Source organism: Labeo rohita, chromosome 11 (assembly GCF_022985175.1).
Source record: "Labeo rohita strain BAU-BD-2019 chromosome 11, IGBB_LRoh.1.0, whole genome shotgun sequence".
NCBI classification, from domain to species: Eukaryota; Metazoa; Chordata; class Actinopteri; order Cypriniformes; family Cyprinidae; genus Labeo; species Labeo rohita.
This window is the reverse complement of record NC_066879.1, coordinates 2,199,987-2,227,131: the sequence shown is the minus strand read 5'-3', so window position 1 is coordinate 2,227,131 and position 27,145 is coordinate 2,199,987. Positions and strand designations below refer to the sequence as shown.

Below are 27,145 nucleotides of genomic sequence, written 5' to 3'. Positions count from 1 at the left end.
AAAATTGACAAAATATCTTCATGGAACATGATCTTTACTTAATATCCTAATGATTTTTGGTATAAAATTGTATGGGTTTTATGATAATTTTTGATACTTTTTTGATCATTTTTACCCATACAATGTATTTTTGCCACAAATATACCCGTTAAGACAGGTTTTGTGGTCCAGGGTCAGAAATAATAAATGCTCAAATCTTTTAGTTTTGAAAACATAAAACAATATTTTGCATCCCTGCCCTAAATTACATATCTTTTATCATCACAAACAAATTTTCAAGCAGCTGTCAGTAGTTACATTCACTGCAGTCAGTTTTGGGGGTGTTTATTGCATATATTTGAATTTTTTTTAATTGTTTGAACACACTTCACAGATGCAATAAACTTTTCTGTTTTATAAAACTGTAATGATTGTAATGGGAGTGATGTTTTGCGTCAGTGTTGCTAGCCTGAGCTTTGTTTTGAAAACTTTACTTGGCGTAGACATGATCTCACTACTGGACCCCTGACGTTATCTGTTCCTACTTCAGGACCAGCCGGTTTTAGGGGTCTGTTCAGTGGAAAAGCTATTTATCACCTGTGGGCTGGGACTATTAGGGTAGACTGGGAGGTTCTGGGACGTTCTGCTGCTGAACCGTTTTTATAGGTGCTATCTGTCCCTCGATAGTTTCCAGATGACTGCAAGAGCTGCTTATGGCTTTAACTTTTAAGCAGCCTTTTGTCTAACCAGACACATTAAATCTTCAGCGCCGTTTGCCGAGCCTGAGCTAAATTACAGATGTAAATCTACCATAATGCATTTGTTTACCTAATTAATACATGAAACAGAGAAAATCCATCTTTTTTAATTAGGGTCACAGTATTCGCTGGCCCAGTGCAGTGGCTCTTAATTTGACTGGCTGACTGCGGCAGGTGATGTCGTGAGAGGTCCCTCGGCTCTCATGCGCTGCAGCTTTAATGAGCTTTTCTGATGTTTCAGTCTGCTGCTTTAAAGGAAGGCTGGACGCTCAGCTCGAAGAAAGCACAGGTTGGGGAGAAGTTCAGAGGAGCACTTCTGGCGTACCTTGAAAACTCTGCAAACAAGCCTCGAAAAATGTTTGTGTTTTAAACTAGAGGTTTTTTTTAGAAGCCGAGGGTTCCTTGGGGTCCAGCAGCTCAAACATCCTACGCGTAGTCTTTATTATATCTACTGTATACAGTAGGCTGGAAGCTGCTCTCACTATTACTCCATGTGATGTTTTAGTAGCATGGCTCAGATAAGACATTTTTTTACAAATATGGTTTAAAAAAGGCTTGAGATTGTTAGATTTTGTTTGTTTTTGTGAAAAGAAGTTGCTAAACATTTAGATTTTTTTGCTGCCCTGTTACATAAATTGTAGAAATGTCTAAAAAAATTTAAAACTGACATTTGTGTGTAATTTAACAAGTTCCTTGCTATAAACAATTAACAAAGCAATTTAAAGAACATTATAATATTGAATGATACATTTAAATAATTTAATTATTTTATTTTTTTGCAATAACAGGTTAGCATGGCTGAATAATTTACCTTAAATTCATTCAAATGTGCAGTTATGACTGTTGCATTAAAAACAATGTACTTAACTTTCACAGTATTTTAATGCAATGTTTTAAATGGGGGGGAAATCATGTTACAGGTTGTGTACAAAATGTGGGGCACAGCTAAATGTAATGATTTTGGTAATTAAAATAATTTAAGAATTAACAATACTTTTTCCACAGTGATTTTAACAATTAGATTAGCTTATACTCTATCATGGTTTTGTTTTATTTATTGGAAACAGGGAAGAAGGTAATAGTTTTACACTGCCAAAAAAGGCTTCCCTTACTTAGTATTTTTGTCTTGTTTCTTGTCAAAATATCTAAAATTCTTAAATTAAGATGCATTTACTATATAAGCAAAATGACATAAGATATTTAGTATTGTTTCCAGGGGGAAAAAATAAATGAAGTGCAGTTTGCTTAAAATAAGTAAAACTATCTGCCATTGGGATAAGTAAAATACTCTTGTTTTGAGAATATTTTACTTACCCCAGTGGCAGATAATTTTACTTGTTTCCGGGGAGAAAAAATAAATGATATGCATTTTGCTTAACACAAGACAAAATATCTTATGTCATTTTGTTTATCTAGTAAATGTATCTTATTTTAAGAATTTTAGATATTTTGACTAGAAACAAGACAAAAATACTAAGATAAGCCTCTTTTCTGAGAATGTTATGCTATTGTAATGTTATGTTAGTTTATAGTTCAGACCCTTTTTTGGAAAGCGCAATAGATTGTGCGGTATATTGATTATCTGTGCCTGACACAGTTGAAGCCGTGACTTTTCCATTAGCCACTAAAAGAGGGACAAAGCAGCAAGCTGACAGGTTTATTTGGTGTGTGAGGGGTTGCTGGTGATTGGGTTGCTGCCGGAGGGGGCATCGGGCCATTCTGGGGTGACATTGTTTGCCCCCTTTGCCCCATACTACCCCGAGGCCATCTGCAATAGTCCGAGCTAAGCTGCTATAATACCGCATTTGGCAACTTCTTCCCTCAAGATTCACGGATGAAGCGGTGATGCCGCTGGCTAGCTCACAAACTGGAGGTCATTCAAAATTGTAGATTCGTCTGCATGTGTGTGTTTCAATTCACTGTCCGCCCTGAGTTGGAAGCCTGACAGCCACTCAGGCCTGGAGGATGATCACATGGCGAAGTGATTCATTAAAGCCTTTTTTGTTGGTTATTAGATTTCAGATGCTAAACCTCGTTTCCAAGAGGATGCGTGAATGTGTTTTAAATTGAAGTCAAACGCTTTGGTTCTTTGTTTTAGGTCGCGTTCATTGGAAACCTGCCCCTAAACCAACGCGAGGTCCTTCCTCCTCGCCCAATCTTTCCGGGCTCATCCGCCGCTCCATGTCCTGTCCACGCTCCATATCCTCTCTGACTGCGCAGTCACCTACCAACGAGACCAGACGGCCAAAAACAGCCACTCACATGGCTAATGCATCGCCTGCAGCCACTCAAACAGCAGCCACCATGACGCAGATGACCCCGATTCGACCCCACACAGCGTGGCGCTCCCAGTCGCTCAGTCGCAACAGTTCTGCAAACAGAGTTCCGCACAGCAGCAGTCTAGGTGCCATTCACCCCAATACGGCAAGTATCGGATTTCTCTCTATCACATGCAGGGAATATTCAAAAATTACCATACTACTCGTTCTGTTTATGCAGTATGTGTAATGCAATTCCATATGCATTGATTACCCGGTCGAAGGATTACATTTGTCTGAATTTGCAGTATGTAGCCAGCGCACACTACTGTATGTGGAATGAAGTATCCCGCAAAGCAATGACTGACCTTTCAGTTTCCAGTTTGATGAACCTTTCAGATTCCAGTTCCAGCTTATTTTACACCCTAAGAAATCAGAAAAAAAGGAAAGTATTAATAATACAGAATTTTAAAGGTGTGACCCCAGACCACATAACTAGTCATAAGTAGCACAGGAATATATATTTATAGCAATGGCCAACAATACATTTTATGGGTCAAAATTATCCTATTATTAGAATATAAAGTAAAGATCATATTCCATGAAGATATTTTGTACAGTTTCTTACCAAAACATAATTTTTGATTAGTAATATGCTTTAAAGGCAATTTTCTCAATATTTTGATTTTTTTGCACACTCAGATTCCAGATTTTCAAATAGTTGTATCTCTGCCAAATGTTGTCCTATCCTCCCTAATAAAAAAGTAATAGATTTAAAATGCATTTATTTTATACTAAGTACAGTTCAAGTCAATTAACATATTTACTGACATATCGCTCAAGACTCACAGATATAAAAATTGTAATTAAACTTTATTTGGAGTACTACTTATGCTGGAGTACACAATGTACATTTTCTTAATATTAAGCCTAAAATATGATTTAATGTCACTATTGATGAGGACTGTATGATCTTTAAATAATATCGGTCTTTAAATAAAAAATATTTAAAGTGTACCTAAAGTGTACTTGCAATAGCTCCACTTTAGCACAATCAAATATACTTAAGTATATCTTTAGTTGGAGAACTACTTCCGCACAATTAAAGTGCATTAAATACAAAATTAGTTGTTCTAATTTAGCAGACTTTAAATATATCAGTTTAGTATAATAAAAGTACAATTGCAGGGTGTTTTTATTAAGTACATAATATGTAAATGTACTTGTAGTATACTTAGCATGAAATATATTTTAAATACATTTTAGTATATTTCTTTTTCACTAGGGCTAACAAACCATACATTAGTGGAAACTTATTTATTTAGCTTTATTCAGATGACGTACAGTATAAATTACAATTTCAAAAAATTGTAGTCTCTTATGTAGTCCAGGGTCACAAATGAGAATTCTAATGAGAGTCACTACTGAGAATTTCCTTACAGTTACTAATTAATATCCTAATAGTTTTGGGGGGAAAATGTGATCCTTTCTTTATTTTTTTCACTCATCAACCCTTTCACATGGTTATGTGTGTTTAGTGCCTCAGTATATGACTGACCACAGCTAAGATATTTTAACATGAAATTGGCAAAATAACAATGTCCAAACGGTTTCTATATAGCAAAGAGCTTGTAGTTTATTAAATGGGAAATTAGTCATTTTGGACACTGCTTATAGACACTACTGCAGACAGTGCAGCGTAAAGTAAGCATTACACTAGTATTTCATCTTGAACACAGACATACACATCTACACAGACACATCTATCTTTTTCTTTACCCTAGATGTCCTCTAGAGAATCTGAACAGATGTTCATAAAGATGGCTGATTTAGAGAAGATCTGGCAACACACCACCTGTAAAATGACAAATATCATTTTTATTTTCCCATCGCTGTCCCGAGTCATTCTAATCCATCAAACAATAGAGATTCAACACACGCGCAAACACATAATCAGTCACACTGTGTTTTCATACTCTGATGGTTTCTTCTCATTCTCCCACTCTTATATGCACTGTCGTTCGCTCACTCTCTCCGGGCACACCTTGGAGAGGAAAATCAGTCATATTGTGGAAAAAATTGGGGGTGTGAAGCTAAATTGGGCCTGTATTTACGGGCACATTCATCTCGTGAATACCAGCACTCCCCCTTGTTCAAACTCTCATTAAGGAATATTAATCAGGAAAAACAGCACACACACTTATGCTCTGTTTAATAAGACTTTAGATTGTGTTTAGCAAAACGGACTACTAAAGCTACATGCTCTTTTCAGAGTAACTGTATATAGGCTGCATGATCATCAAGTTAATAAGGCTTCATTTTCTAATAATGGAACCTGTTTAATTAGGATTTGTGCTCTTTCCTCAAAACTCTTCTAATACTTGGATTTTGTGCTTTGCTTTGTTTGGAGGACTGTGATAAGACGCCATTCACATATTTGGTCTTTAGAAAGTTTTATGAGTATGATACATTTCGGGAAAACGTGTCCGGGTCATACTGTACCTATCAAAAGTTACAAATTCTTCAGTATTATGTGGTTTTCCACATTTTAGAATAATAGAAACATTCAAAACTTTTCAAAATGGCAACCTGTTACATAAGAAACATCCTGGGATGGTTTTTTTAACAGTATTGAAGGAGTTTCTGTGTACTCAACTCATCTTATTAAAACTATTATACAGTTGAGGTCAAAAGTTTACATCCCCCTTTCAGAATCTGCGAAATGTTAATTATTTTCTCAAAATAAGAGGGATCATACAATATGCATGTTATTGTTTGTTTAGTACTGACCTGAATAAGATATTTCACATATGTTTACATATCCACAAGAGAGAATAATTTCAGAAGGTTCAAACAATCACTGATGCTCCAGAAGGAAAAACAATGCATTAAAAGCCGGGGGGTGAAAACTTTTGAATAGTATGGAGATGTGTTCATTTTTCTTATTTTGCCTAAATATCATATTTTTTTCATTTAGTACTGCCCTTCAGAGGCTACAGAAGCAACTTACATGTTTCTCAGAAGACAAAAAAAGTGAAATTTACCCTGATCTTCAAATTCCAAACGTTTTCACCCCCCGGCTCTTAATGCATGGTTTTTCTTTCTGGAGCATCAGTGAGCATTTGAACCTTCTGTAATAGTTGCATATGAGTCCCTCAGTCTGAAAAGATGGATCTTAAAATCATACAAGTCATTGATAGAAATGGTTCAAATGCACAAAACATACCAAATCATTTGTGGGACCTGAAGGGTTTTTCTGAAGAACAGCAGGCAGTTTAACTGTTCTGGACAAACAAGGACTCATGAACAACTATCACTATACAGAAAAACACTGATGTGGATCATTCAGGAAACAAAACAGTATTAAGAATCAAGCGTATGTAAACTTTTGAACAGGTAATTTTTATATATTCAACTATTTTCTCTTGTGGACTATATGTAAATATCTTTTATGTGAAATATCTTATTCAGATCAGTACTAAATAAACAATAACATTCATTTTGTATGATCCCTCTTATTTTGGTAAAATAATGAACATTTTGCAGATTCTGAAAGGGCCATGTAAACGTTTGACCTCAAATGTATATAATTCATTGGAAGGCACAATTTTATCATTTATATTCTACATTAAAAACTGGTAACCTGCAGTGGTTACCCTAAGGAGCTATTGTGGAGCAAATGTGTTTGGGTTGTTTTGGGAGTTTAAATAGTATTTTTGACTTGAATTGAATCAATGAGATGTTTTATATACAGTACATAATAAGTAAAACAAATACTTCAAGAAATACTTTATTAAGTAAATGTCTTGAAATGAAAATATGAGGGGAAAATGTGGTTAATTGGCAAGAAATCTTTTCTTCTTTCTTTCTTTTGATTTTGGGATGAAATGACTTTGACATGTACTTGAGACCCCTCCTACTCTGATATGCTTCTGTAGACTATATTCTGTCATTTTAAAACTTTTGCACAGTTCATGAGTCCTTATTTCTGAAAGTAAACATCACTGTTTTTCTTCTCACAATGAGCAGACAGGCACCATATATGAGTGCGCTGCTGCGACGGCCGAAACAAACCTGATGACTGCAGAGAAAAGACGTCCCGCTCAATAATTCATCTTTATTGTGTTGGTTCTTTGCATGTGCGGGTGCAGGGGGAGACCCCACTGAGTAAAGAGCAGGAGGCCGAGCTGATGCAGCAGACGCTGGCTGCGCTCGGGGAGATGAGGATTCGTTACCCGGGGAAGAGCGAGGAGGAGGCCGAGGCCGTGTTGGATGAGGTGAGATGCGCAGCTGAGAGAAAGCGCTCGGTCAGGGCAGGCGGACCGGCTGCTCTGTTCCCCTCATTCCCCGAACTCATTTGAGGACGTCCGAGTCGTTCACGGCGTCTCTCGTTGGATGTAGAGTCATTAGCCGTCCACCTGTATGCTTAATGAGATCCATTAGCTGTCTGCGCAGAAACACAGCTGGCCAGCAGCACCTGTTTAAGACACTTTCCAGCATTCATTTACACCATCACTTTCACGGCACTAGATCTGGCGTACATTTGCACATTAACAATTATGGAAACACAGCATTTAGCAGGAGAAGCACAATTGAACTGATGCCGCTCTATTACCGGAGCTGTGAAATTGTAATTGCCGCCTTCCACGAATAGGGTACACTTTGGTAATTATTTTATTTTAAACCATTAGAAGCACACTATTAGGTGTGTTAGGTACACTCTTATCTAACATAAAATTAACCTAGTGTGAAAAGTAGCTAGTTTTAAACACACTGAATGTCTGAAATCACTTCGACCCCTATGAAGGTAAAAGAGTAGCAAAACTTAAGCAGATTTGAAGTTTTTCAGATTTGAATTTTGAGAACTTGGAAGTTGAACTTTACACTTGCAGCTCTGATGTGAAAAGCTGAATGCTTTGATTTATAAACATCTGTGCTTTAATTATAAAAAGGTTGCAAATGTGTAAAATGACATTCACTTAAACAAAAAGAGATGCTAAGTCATTATATATTTACTTTTATGCTTTGTTTCAGCTTTGCAACCTACAGTAAAGTACAGTATGAACATAGTACCTACATTTTCACTACTACTTTTGAGATACTCCTGCTGTCACTTGTTCACTTGTAGATGCAGATGTGAGAGAGCAAAAACCTGGATGAGACTGAGGAATAAAGCCATTTTTGTGTGACCATTAGCAAAAGAAAATATCAGAAGAGAGATAGATGTCAAAATTGCCTTAGTCACTCCCTCAGCTGTTGTATTAGAAACACAATATTTAATGCAAAGGTAATATAACACAAAGTACAGTTATATGTACTGTAAATTATTTATAAATTATTATTTATTAAATGCAAATACAAAAAACTGCTAGACTAATTTTGTGAAAAGGATCCATTACCCTTCACTCTGGTATGTGAAGTCACTACATTCGTCTTGGCATTCAAGTATTATCTAGTGAACAAATGATGCAACAACTTTCGACAGTATATGCTATATTGCATGTATATTACAGTATGAGAGTAACATGGCTGTACCATCTTCTTATTAAATAAAAAAAAAACTAAAAGATAAGAATATGTTGCACCATGCTATATAATGACAACTTGATGAAGGTAAGGGTGTAACGTACCAAAAGCACAGTATAGGCCAACAAATAAAATTCACATTGCAGTTGGCAACTAATAAAGCGTAAACGAATGAATGATGGGTTGCTTATTGTATTCAGTGGAAGACTTTAAGGTAATGCTTCATTTTAATAGACCACTTCAGACATTCTTCTAACTATAAGTTACTTTTGCAAGTACATAACAGCCTACTAATACACTGAGTTAGTTGTCATGTAGTTGCAAAGTTACATATAGTTATTAGAATTTTTAAGCCATTAAACAATACATTTTTAGAAAGCCTGGCAGTGTACAAAGAAAGAGCACTTACTGACTATCTGAAATAGCTGTTTTTGCTGCTGTATCCTAATATAGTGCCCTATGAAATCCGTTTCATTTTTTCCCAAATTTTGTTTTCCACTTTCTTTTTCCTGGATTCCATTTTTTCCAGTTTTAATTTTTCTCAACTCTAATGGTTAAATGTAATTTTATTAATCAAAGAGCATATCTAATTAATTAAAATCATGAAAGTTATACAATTTCACATCAATTTAAAAAAAAGTTTTTTACCCTCGGAAATTCTGTGTTGTGTATTTAAAATGTTCTGGTTATCAAATGAAGGCATAAAACATTCATTTTATTTATCTTTTAATTATTGAAAATTAAGCAAACTTTTTTTTGGCAAACAAAGGGGAATTTACTATTAAAATTAAAACATGGAAGAAATGTTGTGTGATTATACCCTAAAAAATAATGTTTGTTTCATTTTAGTAGTAGTAGTAATAGTAATATATATCTGGCACAATGTCTTCAAGTTAAACCAGACTTTTATTTTGATGGGTTGCCGGGTCTACCGCAAGCGTCGGGTGCTTTAGATTGTGTAGTAAACAAAACCGCTCGTCTGCTCCATTCATTAAAACAAAGACACGCAGAACATGCAGGATTCACATTTTTCAATGGTATTTTTGCGTCGTAATATTTACAGATACTAGTCCATATTGTGGTTTAATTTAAGTGTAATGACCTACTTTTGATTAATTCTTTCAATTCATTCACGAGCAAATGCATGTGCAAACTGATTAAAAATATATTGCAAACTATAAACTGCTATGAAAGGTGAACTAAAACATTCAGCTTCACATGTAGAGTAGGTATGTATGGTTTTTACTAATTAACAGATTTTAATTACGACACGTCTTAAAATTGCGATACCCAGGAAGTACAGGCTAACGGGAAAAAAAATTACAAATTGCAGTGATAAGTGCATTGTTAAGCTCAACCATTAAACCCTACATCACTGTTAGTTATTGTAAATATAATGTGGTCAAATAAATATTTATAGTGAATTTATGGTAAATTAATGACTAACCAATTTGGTTCCAAACTAGCTAACCCCTGCTTATATTTTAAACCGTATTTAGGCATGTGCCAAATGTTAGTAACAGGGCAGCAAAAATGGCAATCTTTGAATAGAAAATAAAAGCAGCTCATATAATATTTAGTTTGACCTCCTGAGATTGACTATCAACATTTTGAAGGTTAAGCATCTCATTTTACTGGCACTTTGGTGAAAAAACGAAAATGAAATGACTTTTGAATAACTCTAAGTAAGTGTTTGTAATTAATATTTCTCAGTTTTTTTTGGTCTAATTCACAGTCTAAATGAGTTGTTAATGATAAGGAAAATAAATGATGAATATGACCATATTTTTGGCATCATCTCACAGTCAAAACATGGACATAGTTCATCTACTCGTTTTATTTGGCATGTACGAGAATGTATTCACTAGAAGCGCCGTTCACTGGTGCGTGCTGTGCCACCGGGATTCAGTGAAGAGAGTGGGTATATTTTATTGATAATGCAAATGATGTAAATATATTCAAACATTCAGATCAATGTTCCAAAGTGTTAAAAATTAATATGTGGAGAGAGAACCCATGTAAATGGACTGTTCTCGTTCAAGGTTCTTGTGTTTTATTTTGGAAAATAAAAGAAAGATACTCGCAGCAAAGACAGGGATAGATAGATAGATAGATAGATTTGTGCATATTACAATAATAAAATGAATGTCATCTGCCCCTCTAGATTCTGAACAACTGGAAATACCATATTACAATAATAAAATGAATGTCATCTGCCCCTCTAGATTCTGAACAACTGGAAATACCATAAACCAAAAGTGGCGTCTTACTGGCTGGTGAAGTTAGATGCCACCAAACAAAGGAAGGTGAGTGGGCTAAATATGGATGATGTTATACAAAGTGAAAAACTAAACACTCAATTATTTTTTGATAAGTTGGAGTTTGAAATCTCAGGTGACCAAAGTGAATGGTGGATGAAAAAAATGGAGGTCTTTAAATGCCATTTGGATCTGCTTTAACAGAACACATGATGCAACAAATTGAAACAGTTCAAAGGCGCCTCCGTTTCAGCACTATTACAGTAGTGAACGACAGGTGGTTACAGCAGGTTACAGGTGTTTTGATTTGACACAGTAGGGCGGACGTTGTGGGGTGGGCATGACAGACTGAGATAATGAGGGATTGTCTCGTTCCACAAGCTGATTATCGGCCAGAGTTTGAGGGATCAATCAGAATAGAGTTAACATGTCTCATACAGGGCCATTAAATCAGACATATTGTTGAAAGTCACATCACAGATGTCGACGAGCAGAACGACTGAGGGAGCTGAAGGAGGAAGAGGAAGATTGGCGGAAACTCGCTGAGACTCATGCCATTACTCTTCTTCTGAATTTTACTGTTCACAATCCATACTCATCCAGTGTCTTTTGGAAGTCTGATTCATTATGGCAAATTGGTTCGTTAGGACGATTAATTTCAATGAATGATTCACTTGAATATTGTCCCCAGAAGCTTCTTCATTTTTATTTTGTAGCAGAGTTTTTGCTTTATTTAATAGAAATTTACGGCATTGATCTTCTGTGTGAGCTAGAATTTTGAAGTAGTTTTCCCAGCATTGTGTAGTTTGCCTACCTTTTGTGACTTTTTTTATTTGATTATTTTAGGTTTTGGACATAGTTCGAACCAACATCCGCTCAGTCCTGCAGAGGATTTGGAGTGAACCGGATGTGGAGAGTCTACGTCTTTTTCGCCTTTTCAACCGCGTGTTTAACCGTCTGCTGTGGAGTCACGGTCAGGGGCTCTGGAACTGCCTCTCCAGCTCTGGGTAAAAGACTTTTCTGCTTTAAAAGTAAACATAAAATTAGAATTAAGTCTATTTACATTTATTTCATTAATTTTAGGGTTGTTTTCTTTTTTTATGAAATGATACTCTAAATAAAAAAACTAAATCTGCCAGGTGGCAGTAAATGTCATTATGAGTCATTCATTTATTCATTTGATTCATTCAAATGGCTGATTCATTCATTTTTTATAAATGGGCCTTTGAGTCATTAATTCACACAGTTCATTCAAAATGCGGATTCATTCAGAAACTAAACACCGCTGCGGTGCTCAGAGACGCGCAACAGTTCTGCTATGGCTTCAAAGGTAATCTGTTCTCTGCAAAATTGAGCAAAAACACATAATACTGTGTTTAAAATATAACACAATATCAACTTCTTATTTACTGAACTGTTGTATAAAATCACATTTAAGCTTGTGATAGATTGGGACAAAATCAGCACTCATGTCATATTGCTCTTGCTGCCCGTGTGATATGAAATATGTGACAAAACACATACGGGGTATTTTTTGCACCAATATCTTGAATTTTAGGACATAACTGCATTTGTGGAGTTGTTTCCCTGCATCATATTTGTCAACAGTCAACTATATGAAATATAAGATGATGTACAGGTCTACTCATCTCCCTTGCACAATAACAGATTCCGTATTTCCCAAAATGAGTAAAAACTGTGAAATATGATGCAGCACAGATGTGAATTTACTTTTCCATCAGCCTGAGACTTATTCATTTCACTTTTGGTGTGAAAAGGCTATTACATTTTTGACATTACATATAACTTTTCTACATTAAAATTAAACAAGCAAGCACAGCTTAGATGAGAAAAAAGTAACGAAATGCTTTACTTTCCATTAAAAGTAAAGCAAGTAGTTACTTTTTTAGGGAGTAATGCAATTTTGTAATGCATTACTTTTAAAAGCAATTTTTCCCAACACTGTTTCAAAGAAGAAAATGGGTTGTCTTCTTAACATTTCAAATCGTTGTTTATTAAACTGTTGTGAAAAAGCAATATCACACTCATAATCATATTGTTGGTCAGAATATCAGTACGGCTGTGATTTACTACTGCCTGTTGAATGTGTCAGAAATACATGTTTTCCCACAAATACAGTCATTTCAGTGGTAAGGCCAATTAAAATATTGCCATAGTGTGTAACCTGGCAAGAGCTTCTCCAGCTCTACAAAGAATAATAAGGAAAAAATACTCCTAGTTTGTGTCATGTGTGGTTTTAAGTGTCCTTCATTTATTAATAATTTCACTTGTAAATGTCACAGAAAATGGGTTGGGAAGAGTGTTTAATGTGAAAAGACATTTAGACAGAACATAACCCCGAATATGAGAACATAAATATGAGAAAATGGTCTCTGTTTTGTCTTTATTGACTCCATTGTGAGTCTTGACTTTTCTTCCTCAGAGTCGCACATAGAAGCATATACGCTTGCTGTTATAATACACGTAGAGTCTTACATGCTGCGATTTTATCAGCTCTCAGCGCAAACAGCGGGGACACCTTCTTATTGACCGCCTTTCTCCCTCTAGTCATTGTGAGCGCTTCTCAGGGGCTTTGTGTGGCCCAATCACTCTTGTAATTGCCACAGAGTGAAGGATGTTATATAGCCAGGTTTAGACCATTTGGAGTTGATGAGAGCGAACACAGCTCTAGGGGATTAGAGGCACTGCCAGCGACCCATGCTGCTACTGTTTAATCAGGGACTGACGTGTGAAGGTGGCCCGTGAGCCGTTAGCACGGGGAGGAGATATCGGTGGGAGAGCGCTGTAGAGCCTCCCTGCCTGTAATGTACAATTCAGATCCCTAGAAGTTACGTTTCATCATCTCCACAATGAAACCTCTTCTCTTCCACCAAGACTTTAAAGAAAAAAGACTTTTTAGTGTTTCTCCCTTCAACAAGAGCCAAACGAATCAGAATCAAACCTTTTAACCTTCCTGATGGTTTGTTCCAGCAGTGTCTTTTAATGTAAAACCTGGCTCGTATTGCCTCTATGATGGTATACGTGACAGTATAAATCTGAAGTCTATAAATTGTTACTTAATTAGAATATTATTTTCCAATATGTCAACACCTTTCACTGAAAAAAAAAAAAAATGATACAGTGGATCAGCTAAAAAATACTCACATTTTTTCTCAAATTCTATTTATGATGTGGTTCAAATCTTTAATTTTGATTTTATATTAATCAAAAATATTTCTTTTTGCACAGAAATAAAAACACTCATACAGAGTAAAAATATTAAACTGAAATTAAACACTGAAAAAGGGTGTTGAGTTTATATTTAAAACCGATTTATATTTAAATTAACCGATTTAATCATACATCGGTTTTACATGAATCAATTAAAAAACACAAACATAATTTGTTTACATGAGCAGAGTCAAAGTTTTATACATATCCCTGACAGGATTTAATTCTCCTAGTAAAAAGTAATAGATTTAAAATGCATTTATTGTATACTAAGTATAGTTCAAGTCTATTAACATATTTACTTACATATTGCTTGAGACTTACTAATATAAAAATGATAAAAGTTGTAATTAAACTTTATTTGGAGTACTACTCGTGCACAATGCACATTTCTTAATATTAAGCCTAAAATATGATTTATTGTCACTGTTGATGAGGATTGTATGATCTTTAAATAATATCGGTCTTTAAATGCAAAATATTTCAGGTGTACCTAAAGTATACTTGCAATAGTTCCACACAATCATATATACTTAAGTATATCTTTAGTTGGACTTCAGCACTACTTCCAGACAATTCAAGTTTAGTTGTTCCAATTTAGCAGACTTTAAATATACAGTTTAATATACTGAAAGTACAATTGCAGGGTATTTTTAAGGTATTTTTGTAAATGTACTTATGTACTTGGCATGAAATAAATGTATTTTAAATACATTTCAATATATTTATTTTTCACTAGTGTCATTCAAATTATTTAAAATATTTTTGTCGTTATACTGTAAAATAGTATAAACTATGGTATAAAGTTTCAAGTTTCAAGTGTATTTTAGTTCTAGATCACATTTAAAAACAGCAGTCGTTGAACAAAGTGCTGTACAAATAGGGTCATAAAACAAACAACAATAAAAAGATACTGTATAGTATTGCACATACAGATCAGAATGACAGAACGGCAAAGACAAAAAGAAAAATGAATGAAATTGTGTTTTAAGACTAGTTTTAAAAACAGACCAAGTTGGAGCCATCCTCACAGACAACGGTAACGAGTTCTATAGTTTTACGGGCAGCTACTGCAAAGGCACGATCTCCCCTGTGCTTCAGTCTTACTCTAGGGACTGCCAGCAACATAAGGTCAGCAGACCTCAGAGACCTGGGTGGAACATGCAGTTTTATAAGATCAGAAAGATAGGTTGGGGCTAGGCCATTTGAGGATTTATAAGCAAGAACTAAAACCTTAAAATCAATTCTAAAATGGAACAGAAGCCAGTGAAGAGAAGCCAATATGGGGGAAATATGTAAAATCATTACTCCAATGGACTCCAAATTACTAGCAGCAAGCAATAGCACATAATAGCATGTTAAATACTGCTTAATTAAATTGCTGTATTATAATTAAACTGCTTAAATAAAGCAACAACTGTACTCTTTATGTACCTTAGCCTAATCAAAAGCTCCACTTCTCACAGCATTTAAAGAATTACATTAATCGAAAGCAAGTTTAATCACCATTCTATATTAATGCGCTGCTTTAATTGATGCACACAAACCAACACACATCACTCAAACACACACACACACACACAGAGATTGGAGATTGCACAGTGCACTTCACACACACGTAAACTTGTTGTCATCGCTTCCCCACGATTTTTATTGATAAAATAGCCTTGATACTAGATTGCTACATTTTATTCCTCAGCAACGAGGTGGTAAAAACGCTGATTTTGAAGTAATTAATTGTTTGTAGAGAGAGACGTGCAGACACAGCATGCAGGTAACGCACACACAACTGTCATCTCTCTCTCTTTCTCTCTCTCTCGATAATTATTTGAAATAAATGCTGTAATTCATTCAAATAAATGAGATCTTGCCGTACTATTTCATCCTTGTGTCTGATCTGAAGCGGGCAGAATGCTAGAGCTGCGTGCCGTAACTTACAAAAATAACTCATTTTTACATTCGGTCAAACATTGTGCTGCAAAGAGCAATACTAGTTTTAACTTGTATATAACTTGGCAAATAACCATGGGATAATCAACAGCTTGCCGTGCTTTGCGTCAGGTAGTTCTTTTACTCCGCATTGTGCATTTAAATTCCTTTAATGCACGGCAAACCGTTGATTATCCCTTACGTGGTTCGTTTCTCACCTTTATTTATATAGCGCTTTATATAATACAGATCGTGCCAAATCAGCTTTACAGTGTTAAAGGAGAAGTCCACTTCCAGAACAACATTTACAGATTTTTATTCTAAAAAATAAGTGTTACTATGATATAAAAGTATGCATGCTATGTAGGCTGTAGGATTTATGTTTGTGTTTTTGCCTTCAGCAGGTCATCGTGGGAGAGTGTTTTCAGTAAGAGCAGTGAGGTGGTGACTGCGCAGGAGCTGAGGTGCTGCCAGCGTGTCGTACAGTTGTGTAGAGACTGTCTGCTTGTAGTCTACAAGTTTGTGGCTGACTCCCGTGGTTCGCTCAGCGGACTCAGCCCAGACTGGGACGACACAAGGTACAGTATAGTTACTTCCTGAAGTTCCCACGACGATGCTGCTATAAGAATGTACTGACACATCATCATTAGTACAGTTAAAACTGCAGAACAGCATTTAAGCATTTTCCATTGCATCATGCAGCCTCATTTAAAGCAGGGGACATCTACATCTAAAACTTTTGCAAACTCTGGGACTAAACTCTCCAGATATTGCATTCATGTCATGCTGAATTTAACGTAATTATGAGATGACAGAGATTTTAGTCTAAACTGTCCACATGCTCAGTCACAGTCGCAGTTTGTTTCTATGGCAATGCTCACTTTTGTTACTAATGACAGTGAAGAATTAATATATTAATTCCTTCTGTAAAGGTGGCACGGGCTATAATAAAACTGAATTTTAAATGCAGATATACAAATTTGATAACTATTAAATGTTTTTATATGATGTCACAATAGGTGAATTCATGAAAAGGATAATTTTCCATGCAGTATTTCAGGACAAACAGTTGTATTTAAATTCATTAATGTAACGTCAATATAAGTATTTTCAGTGCAAACACACCCTCTTTCTATGTAAATTTTGACCGTAATACAGAAGATTACACTTGATTGACCAAACTCAGTTTGGCATAATTAATATTGTACTATACGCACAATTTCTATGGGAAAGTGTTCCACATTTTTAGGCTTATACACTTTCTTTAGTACTTTGCATGAAATGTGCATTTGAAGAAAACACTCTAGGGCACCAGCAGAAGCACATCAGAATGACTTCTTTCATTCACTTAATTCATTAGGAAGATGGTAAATTAGTTCCATATTCACTGAATTTCTGATGTTTAATTGACCAATGCATAATTTGGTTCTCATAACCTTGCATTTGACTTGTTCGATTCAGAGATCTACAAATGTGATTAGCTGAATCAGTTGTGTTAGGAGGTGTGAAGGTGGAACAGAAGCTGCAAACTGGTGGTATTTATACATAAAAAGCTTGTTTATACAAATATAACGCTATACAAAAACAAAGTTCTGGCATGAAACTCTAGAGGGCGCAGTCCAATAGGTCTAACTCAATCTGACATAATGACATCATCACATGGCACAGCTGACTGGTTCTCTCCTTTATCGGTAGCCAATGAGCTCGCTGCTCAACATTCAAATATACGACTAGTGCTTGCTGTAGCAGTTTGCAGCATGCTTCAGAAACCCTCCACCTTCCCCAGCTCCTCCTGTATAGGTGGATAGATTCATATATGCTATGGGGGTTATTTCATGTATGTTATATGTGCAGCAGCAGTATTTCTTACATGCTCACAGCAGCATGTTGTGGATGTATTGGCAGTAGCAAGTCTCAGTACTTGCTCTGCCGCAGCAGCATAGCAGATCTATTCCACCAAGACCAAATACGTTAACATTTTCATGTACTTTACCATGCCAATGCACTAGACAAACTAAATCACACTGATTCTTAAAATATGGTTACATTTAATATTGCTAAATATTATTATATTAAAAACTATTTAGTTTTCTTTTATTCTTATTTTAAGCATAAACATAAAAGTCACCTAAAAAATTATATATTTTCTGAAAATGTCAAGTCACATTTATTTATATACTGTAGAGCTTTTAACAATACAGGTTGGGTCAAAGCAGCTTTACAGTATTAAAAATGGGAAGAAAGTGTGTTGATAATGCAAAAGGACAATAGTAAACACTCGGTTCATCATTGAGCCATCATTGATTCACTGATGTCTAACTATCAATTGATTTTAACATTTAAACAATAAATTAGTTTTGTGTTAAGAATGTTAGCTATTTTTAAAAACAAAAGTGCTATATTAATCTCTAAAACATGCTTAAAATGACTTGAATTAGTGTTTTTTAAATCCAGGATTTTTAATAGAAATCTGCATGATCTACAGTTTCATGTGAGGGTGAAAAAGTTCCCTGCGCAGATTTTTAATGGTCAAGTTGGCCTCATAAATTCAGTGTGACCAACAGAAAGCTCCTTGGTTTGAAAGTGACTAATGTTTGAGGTGCTTCATGCATCACGACACTATTAACAAATAATAAGGAACTTTTTTGTCCACAAAATGTCACCTTGAATCACAAAACCTTGTGCAGAGCATTTTTACTTGTACTTGTTAGAAAGTGTTGTATTATTAGAGCTCACTATTATTAGAGAGATCGGGTCAATGAATGGATATGACATGAATTTTACTTGAGATCACAGGGTTTACCTGTATTGCGGTGTCTTGGCAACAAAGTTAAAATATTGCACATAACTTTTGACAGAATTTACTTGCATTGTAAGTGCCATTGGCAACACAGTTTCGTATCCTGCATAAGCTTAAGGACTTAAGTGTAGCTTAGAATCAAGCAGAATTATTTAGTTTGGTTTCCGTCTTTCGATCCTGACTTGTTTGCTGGCCTCACTCATCCTGTGATTCCACCCCCTTGTGTTGTATCTTTTGGATTTGGATCACAGTCGTTTCTCCCGTATCTCCAGTGTGTCTGATCTTCAGCCACCAACCTTTGTCCACCTGCTTGTTTTTTTTTTTTTTTTTTTGTTTTTGTTTTTCTGCTGGATTTCCATGAAGAGGCCAGCAAGTCATTTTCGATTTCCTCTCCACTCTCTATCCTATCCAATATCCGCTCTCTTCACACACTTGTGTTCTCTCAGGACATGCCTCATTGACGACTCATTGCTGGAACGGCCCTTGGGGATACGTTATTTTTCAATCAGCCAGCATCTGCTTTGCCTCGTTAGGAAAATGATGCCTGGGTAACAGTCTCATCCTTACTTCTTACTCCATCGCCTCCTCCTTCCTTGTTCAGATTCATCAGGTGACTGTCCCCTCTCTTGGGTAGAAGGAGAAGAGGTCAAGTGATATATAAGAAATGTGCACTTTGTCTAAGAGATTAACCATACCCATAAGTCAACACAAAATCAAAATTCACCTCATGTACTTCGTGTTCCAGGTTATTTGATTTATCAATGTGCATTATTCCAAAGAAATGTGTGTGGAATCTTTGATCAAAATATATTTCCTTGCCCAGCCTCCCTTTACTGTTCATTTGACGTCACCCAAGTCTTATTATTGTTAAAGAAGAAATCCACTTCCAGAACAAAAATTTACAGATAATGTACTCACCCCCTTGTCATCCAAGATGTTCATGTCTTTTTTTCTTCAGTCGGAAAGAAATTATGTTTTTCGAGTTTTCAAAACATTTCTGGATTTTTCTTCATATAATGGACTGATCCAGAATAAAGCAGAGCAAGACAAGACGAGCGTTTGACATTAAAAAGTATTTAAATACAATTTTTTCGTTTTGCTAGATAAGACCCTTCTTTCTCGGCCGGGATCGTTTACAACCGCATTTGGGATCGTTTGAAGCCGCATTAAACTGCGTTTTGAAAGTTCAAAATCGGGGCACCGTATCAGTCCATTATATGGAGAAAAATCCTGAAATGTTTTCCTCAAAAAACATAATTTCTTTATGGCTGAAGAAAGAAAGACATTAACATCATTATCTGTCATTTTTTGTTCTGGAAGTGGACTTCTCCTTTAAGCCCCTCCTCTAACCATCTGTTATATAAATGCAATGCCAATTTTTACATCCAATCAATTTCTGATGTATAAAGTCCCAACAATGCATTTTTGTAATTTCGAAACTTGAAACATGATTGACCTATTATATACGCAAAGTGCTATGAGACTTTACTTTTAAAAGTAATGTTACATTATTGCATTACTCATAGAAAGTAACTAATTACTAATCCATTTATAGTGTAGATATGTTCATTAATAATTTCAGCAGTCTAATTTGTTGTTGTTGCCGCTCGCTTGCAGTGTACATTCAGTGTGAATAAAAAAAATTACACCTGTTTTGCATTTGAAAACAGGGTACCACTTTATATTAGGCGTCTTTAAATATTATGTACTTAATAATAAAATAATAAATTGTTAGGTAACGTGTAGCTGTTCATGTTGAATTGCAATATAATTTTGCTTATATTGAGGTGGGAATTGGGTAAGGTTAGGGACGGGTGTGGTGATTCATTTAAATGTAAGTACATATAATATAAATTGGGTCCGAAAACAGAATTTGGGCATTATGGTGCAGTTTTAGCAAAGCATTATTTTAAAAAAAGGATTACGTGTAAGGTATTACCACCAACTCTGGTTGTAGTCATTAGGATTCAGTGTTTGGTCGTGAAAAGTAATAACACATACACAATAATTTTCAAATGAATGAAAACAGGGCTCTTTCATGGTCGTACAACGTCATTGTTGCATACAATAGCACGGAAAGTTTTGTTAGGATTTTTATCAGGATGTAAGGCTCTGGAAACCTTTCTTAACTTTTGAAAGGCGTAATATGATATTTGGTGAATAAGGAAGTCTCCATTTTCTCTCAAAGTGTCTAAAAGTTCTCTCTCAAAGTTTTCTGTGGTGTGTGGCAGTTGGGTGATAGAGTGTAGGCTTTAAACAAGCAAACAGACGTGAGATATGTGCAGATCTCCGAGCGATTGTGTGTAATTAGTAAAGCACACACACGTTCGAAGGTTAGACAGCTGGCTGTTCTCTAGGGGCTTTGCACTGGCAGGTTTTTCCAAGAACTGCTCAATGATCAAAAGCCAGAGACCTGGAGGAATCCTCACAGAGGTCCAATTAAACACTGCCTGCAGCCTGATTGGACCCTGAGTGATGGAGCTCTCTCATGGATGAGACTTCCTTACAGGGAATTCTTCAGAGCCAGAAAGGCCCACCTCCATATATGTTCATATTTGAATTTCATATTCCTTTGACATTTCCTTTTGTTGACCAAACTTAGCAGTCTGTAGTGAAAAATATGGTAATGAGGCTCAACCCCAACCCAAAACCATTTCCTGAGAACTCACCTGTCTGGGTTTCCCGGAGGGAAGAACCAAAGCGTGAGGTCTGATTTTTAAAGCTTTAATGAAAGGAACGCCAGGAAAGATCATGTGCTCACGATGTGAAAGGTGGCTCAATATGTGCATTGGACGTATTTATCGATATTCATTATTGTCCAGAGTTTTATGATCCACAACACACACAATGCAGGGCATCCGCGTTTCTTATTACGCATAGCCGATTGGTGTAAATGCACTGCAAATGCATTCCTAGTACAGTATCATGAGTAGATTCAAGGACGTTCTTTTATAAAAGTTAATTTGATTCTTTCCAAGTCTCTTGGCCCTGTCTTTCTGCAGCAGGGGCTTTAGAACAAATCTTCTTTCTTTAGATAAGAAGCGGTCCTAATTTGTACTAGCATTATGTATTGCTGTCAAAACTACAGCATTGCATTCATACAAATCCACTTTCTGGGCTTGTTTTGTGTGATTTAATTAAAACGTGACACTCCTGCTATTGTTTATCATTTTATTTATTATTTATGTATGATTTTAATACACTCGCAACTTTACAATTTTTGAATTGTTATAAAATACGTCTAACTGAATGTCTTTCGTCTGCTAAACACAATAGAAGATAATAAGAAGAATATCGTATGTTGGTCCCCATTGACTTCCATAGCACTTTTTTCAATGGTTTGGATACTCAGTTTTTTCAAAATGTCTATATATATTACATAAATCATTATTTTTTTAAATTGAGGTTTAAACATCATCTGAAAGCTGAATAAATAAATAAATAATATGTTAGGATAGGACAATATTTGGTCGAGATACAACTATTTGAAAACCTGGAATCTGAGGGTGTAAAAAAATTTAGAGAATTGCCTTTAAAGTTGTCCGAATTAAGTTTTTAGCAATGCATATTACTAATCAGAAATTAAGATTTGATATATTTACGCTAGGAAATTTACAAAATATGTTCATGGAACATGATCTTTACTTAATATCCTGAAAAAAATTATAATTGTGACCCATACAATGTATTATTGGCTATTGATACAAGTATACCCGTGCTACTTACGACTAGTTTTGTGGTCCATGTTTACATGTTGTTATTAATTATAATTGGTAATCACAGTTTTTTACAAACAAATCTAAAGTTTGACTTATTACCACTACTAAAATTAAAAAAAAGACTTTAGCAGTTCACTGTTTGTTCAAACGATTTAGTGTATTCAGTTTATTTAGCACAACTTGTTTTTTTTTTTTGTCACTGTGTTATTTAATTAATTAACGATTTTAAAGTGCCTTGTTTCGAGTGGAATTATAATTAAGCTGTTCTGCAATTAGATAGTGTGGGTCATCAGCTGTCCAGGCTGGTTACCCTCCATGTCTCCGTGTAGGCCCTAATTATCTAACCTGTTATCCTGTCTCAGAGCATCCTGTGCATTAAACATGCACTTATCTGTTAAAACAAGTCACGTTCAGCCACTCGTGTCACTCATTGTTAAAAATGGCACGGTGTAAACGTGAGGGTCAGCAGGGGGGACGCGAGTCCAAAGCATCAGCTGGAGGAGAATTGGAAGCGGAGAGAGAGGAAAAGGGACTGATCTCTTTAGGTGACCTTTGTGTGTCTAATCCTGCCTTTGAGTCTGGCATCCAACCCCCATTTCTGATTCCTTTCTCCGTCTGTGTAGGTATCTGCTGCCAGTCACCTCCCAGTTCATCATCAAGTGGCCGTCATCTAGCTTTGGCCGCTCAACGTCCTCGACCCGCCCCCGCAGCGTCTTTACCGCACGAATGGGTCACTTCTGATGGCCGCTGGACTCCGACACCTGCTGGGGAAGAACATATCCAGACTTACAACATCCAGACCTAAGGGCATAACGTCTGGGACCTCCGCGAACTCCAGCAGCATATTTAACGGGATTTGCCCGTCTGCATTGTTCATGCATCAGATGCATATGATCGAGCAGTTCCTGCCTCCTGTCCGCTGTAAATTATCTGCTGCATTACTATTTCCCTTAGGATGCTTGTAAAAATGATGAACTTTATGAATTTATTTTCAAGACTCTACAAATTATTCAGTGAATTATTCCAGTGAATGTTACAGTGTCATGGAATCAGAAAAAGGTCATGTTCACTTTTTTTTTTTTTTTTTTTTTGTTCATTAACCATGGTGTTGTTTCTCTTACACAGTTTTCCCCTAAATTATTTTATCGATTAATATACAACATGGTGTCACTTTAGTATATTTTAGATCATTTAGTATATTTTAAATGCTTCTCAGAATTAAAATGATAACAATATGGGGCCGTTCACACAGGAAATGGACAGATGTAACTGAGGTACCTGAAAGCGTTATTCCAATGTGGGGGCACTTTGAGTACGTTTCGTTTGAGTGACCAATCAGTTAAATTTATTAATTCCAAATAATTAAAATTCACATCCTAAAATTAAAATACGCATCCATAATAATTAAAATACTTTCTAAGATTGCATGGTGCAAAAAAAAAAAAAAGAATTGTTGAAGGATTTAAAAATAGTGCAAATGGGATGTGTCCTGTGTGAATGCCCCCCTAAAAATGATTTAGAAAGGTAAACAGTTAATATTAAAGGGTTAGTTCACCCAAAAATGAAAATTAGCCCATAATTTACTCACCTTCTAGACATCCTAGGTGTATATGACTTTTTTCTTTCAGACAAATCCAATCTGAGTTATATTAAAAATCATCCTGGCTTTTCTCGTCAGTCCAAAACAAGTCCAGTGCATCCATCCATAATAAAAAGTGCCTCACAGGGCTCTGGGGAGTAGCAAATCGCTGCGTTTTTTTTTTTTTTTTTTTTTACTTCTGTTTATTTCGTAAGAAATTTGTCTATTATATTACTATTCCTGTTAACTTTAATCCATAATTTGTTTATTATTAAAAGATTGTTTGTATCTTTTGTACGTACTGTTTGTTTTGTACGTACTGTACTTTTTGTTGTTCTTTATTGCAATAATAAAAAAAAGAATCACTTTAATCTGGTCGTACTCGGAAGCAGCTCCAGGCGGATGTCGCAATACGTTGTCTTTGCGCACGCACCGCGGAGAAGTGACGAACGCGAACGCGCAGTGAAGAGATCAAAACAAAACAACGGTCACGAATTAGACGTTCAAAACAACGGTTTGTAAAGGAAAATGTTGGAGGATTTCAATACAAACGAAGAGGAGACTGTTCTTTTGCTAAAGTAAGGAGACTTTGCTTCCTTTGCTCTTATAAACAAACGTTGGTTTGTTTATAAGAGCAACAAAAAACTGCTTCCTGGTACGACCAGCCCTTGCAAGCTAGATTAAAGTGATTATTACGTTTTAGATGTGTTTAGATTCACTACAGGAGGCCTTTATTAACCCCCCAGAGCCGTGTGAGGCACTTTTTTTTTTGTGGATGGATGCATATTATTGGACTTGTTTTGGACTGATGAAGACAAACACCCGCCCATGCTACGATAAAGGAAATGCCAGGATAATTTTTAATATAGATCCGATTGGATTCGTCTGAAAGAAGGAAGAAGGTCATATACATCTAGGATGCCAGCAGGAGGGTGAGTAAATAATGTAAATTTTAATTTTTGGCTGAAGTAACCCTTGTAAGGGTTTAAGTGTTAGATTTGGAGTGAGATTTAGGGTTAGAGGTTAGGCGTAGGGCTTTATGAGTATTATAGAGTTAGGAATTAAAAATGCTTACTGTTTGGAATAAATGCTCTGCATTATACTAGACTATACTAGACTATACTTGCCTGTTCTGAACTAAAAGCTGAGATCACGTATCAACTTAAGGGACGCAAGTCTCTTTTACATAACTTTTATGAGCCATATTGTGTAGATGCAAATATGAACCTCGGTCTGAACTGTGTGTAGTGCTGATGAGAGGGATTTTTTTTTGTAATACTGCTGCTGGTAGAGTATGTTTGGTAAATTGTGTATGAGCTCAATGTGCTAAAACTTGGATGGCTGCATCTTGAAGATACTTGAATTAATTTATGTTATTTATTTTATTAAAACGTCTGTGTTTACATCTGATTTAACATTTGTTTTAAATATGCTTGTTCATTTTAACCATGGCATTACCAATGTATCAGTGACTTTATGAACGGAATAACCTTTTATGAAAGTACTGTAATAAGTGCTAATTGCAGAGCTTTGCTTTGGATCTAATTAGGATAAATGTTCACATAGTGTTTTAGTAAAAGTGACCTGGATGTGCCAGCTCAAACCACGCTGTGCCAACACCTCTCACAACCAGCAGTGTGTTATTGAGGAGCTGTATGTGACTGTTGGCAATAGTTATCATTCCATATAATTTCTGGGATTTTTGTTCAGGATGTGCTGTTTAAAAACCTCGGCTGCTGGGTTTTCTTTTTTGGTAAGTGAGGGAAATCGTAGTGACAGTGTTCTGACAGCCAACTATGTAATTCCTGCTGAACACAGCGATAACCCAACATTTATCCATCAGACCATTTCAGGTCATTTTGCCCAACGTACCACCACGTCACAATGCCAAATGTTATTTTTGCCTGGATTTTCATTCAGGAGAATGGTTTTTAATAGCAATAAAAGGCTTAAAACATCTAAACAGACTCCAGAACTCTATTTGAGAATCTCATTGAGCTGCGTCTGACCTTTCTGACTTCTGCTTCTGTCTCCTGAGGGTTTCTTAACACAAGGTACCTTACACACACCGCACATACACTTCCCCAGCATGACACTTCATGTCATTCCACACAGTCTCGCGTGAGATTTCGGAGCGTAACCTTGTCATGTTTTGATCTAACCTAAGGTCATTCTCGAAAACTAAAAACTACACTGTAAAACTCCTTGTTTCTTCCCTTGTCTCTTACAACAAAAGAAAGGCCGTGACGGTGTTACTTAGCAACAGCAGAGAGAAGCATTGAGATAGAAACACGTGTTGACACGTCCGTGTGATTCTTGAATCAAAGAAATGAAAGTGTCAACAGCTGACACTTGATGTGAGTTTTGATTAAAGTCAGTACATTCTGCTTTTTGCAAACTGTTTTGCTTGCATCAATAGTTTTGCAGTCCTCAGTTAAGGTGCTTTCACAGTGATTTAATTGCTGGAGGTTGTGAACTTGTTGCACTATTTTTTGCTAGTGGTTATTACTACTTTACTGCGGTATTCAACTGCATCAGGGTATAGACCATGTGAGAGGCATTGTCTGCATTTCCTGAGTTGCATATGAGTTGCAGATTGTTGTCTGTGTGAACTTTGTGTGTAATGCATTGCTAGTAGCACCTAATGAATTGCAAAGACACGTTTCCAAGTTTCCACACTTCCCAAACCTTTTTTTTTATTATTGTTTTAAAAGATGGTTCAACCACCAACCCATACCACTGGTTTTATAAGATTTTGACATGTTAGACCATGCAAACAAAAGTAAACAATGTGTTGTCTTTAGGTCAGCCTACAAATGGCTTGCTTAGACCTGAATCAGATTTTACACAAGCAACAAAATTTCAATAATTCTCTGAAATGTTTCTGACTGCAGTTCAACAAAGAACAAGTAAAAGTTGCATTCTCTGTGTTGGTGCAATAAGAGCTATAGAGCTATGGGAATTTTAATAAATGTCTTGTTTTATGGCTTTTCTCCTCTTTCAGGACAACTACTACCTACTTACCTGATGGTAAACTCACTATTCTGTGAACATATCCCCTCCCCTCCCTCCCAAGAATGGATTTTATAACTCGCAATTGCGAGTTTA

General features: G+C 35.9%; 1 protein-coding gene across 1 annotated transcript in view; it reads left to right on the top strand.

The window, feature by feature from the left end:
• ttll7 (tubulin tyrosine ligase-like family, member 7) overlaps nt 1-26,004 on the top strand; it is an 89,691-nt gene extending 63,687 nt beyond the window's left edge. The window contains 6 exon segments of the mRNA XM_051122479.1: nt 2,836-3,161; nt 7,147-7,272; nt 10,747-10,827; nt 11,626-11,786; nt 16,344-16,517; nt 23,082-26,004. Coding sequence (XP_050978436.1) covers nt 2,836-3,161; nt 7,147-7,272; nt 10,747-10,827; nt 11,626-11,786; nt 16,344-16,517; nt 23,082-23,199 — 986 coding nt within the window. The 3' untranslated portion in view covers nt 23,200-26,004.
• Nucleotides 26,005-27,145: the final 1,141 nt, after the last annotated feature.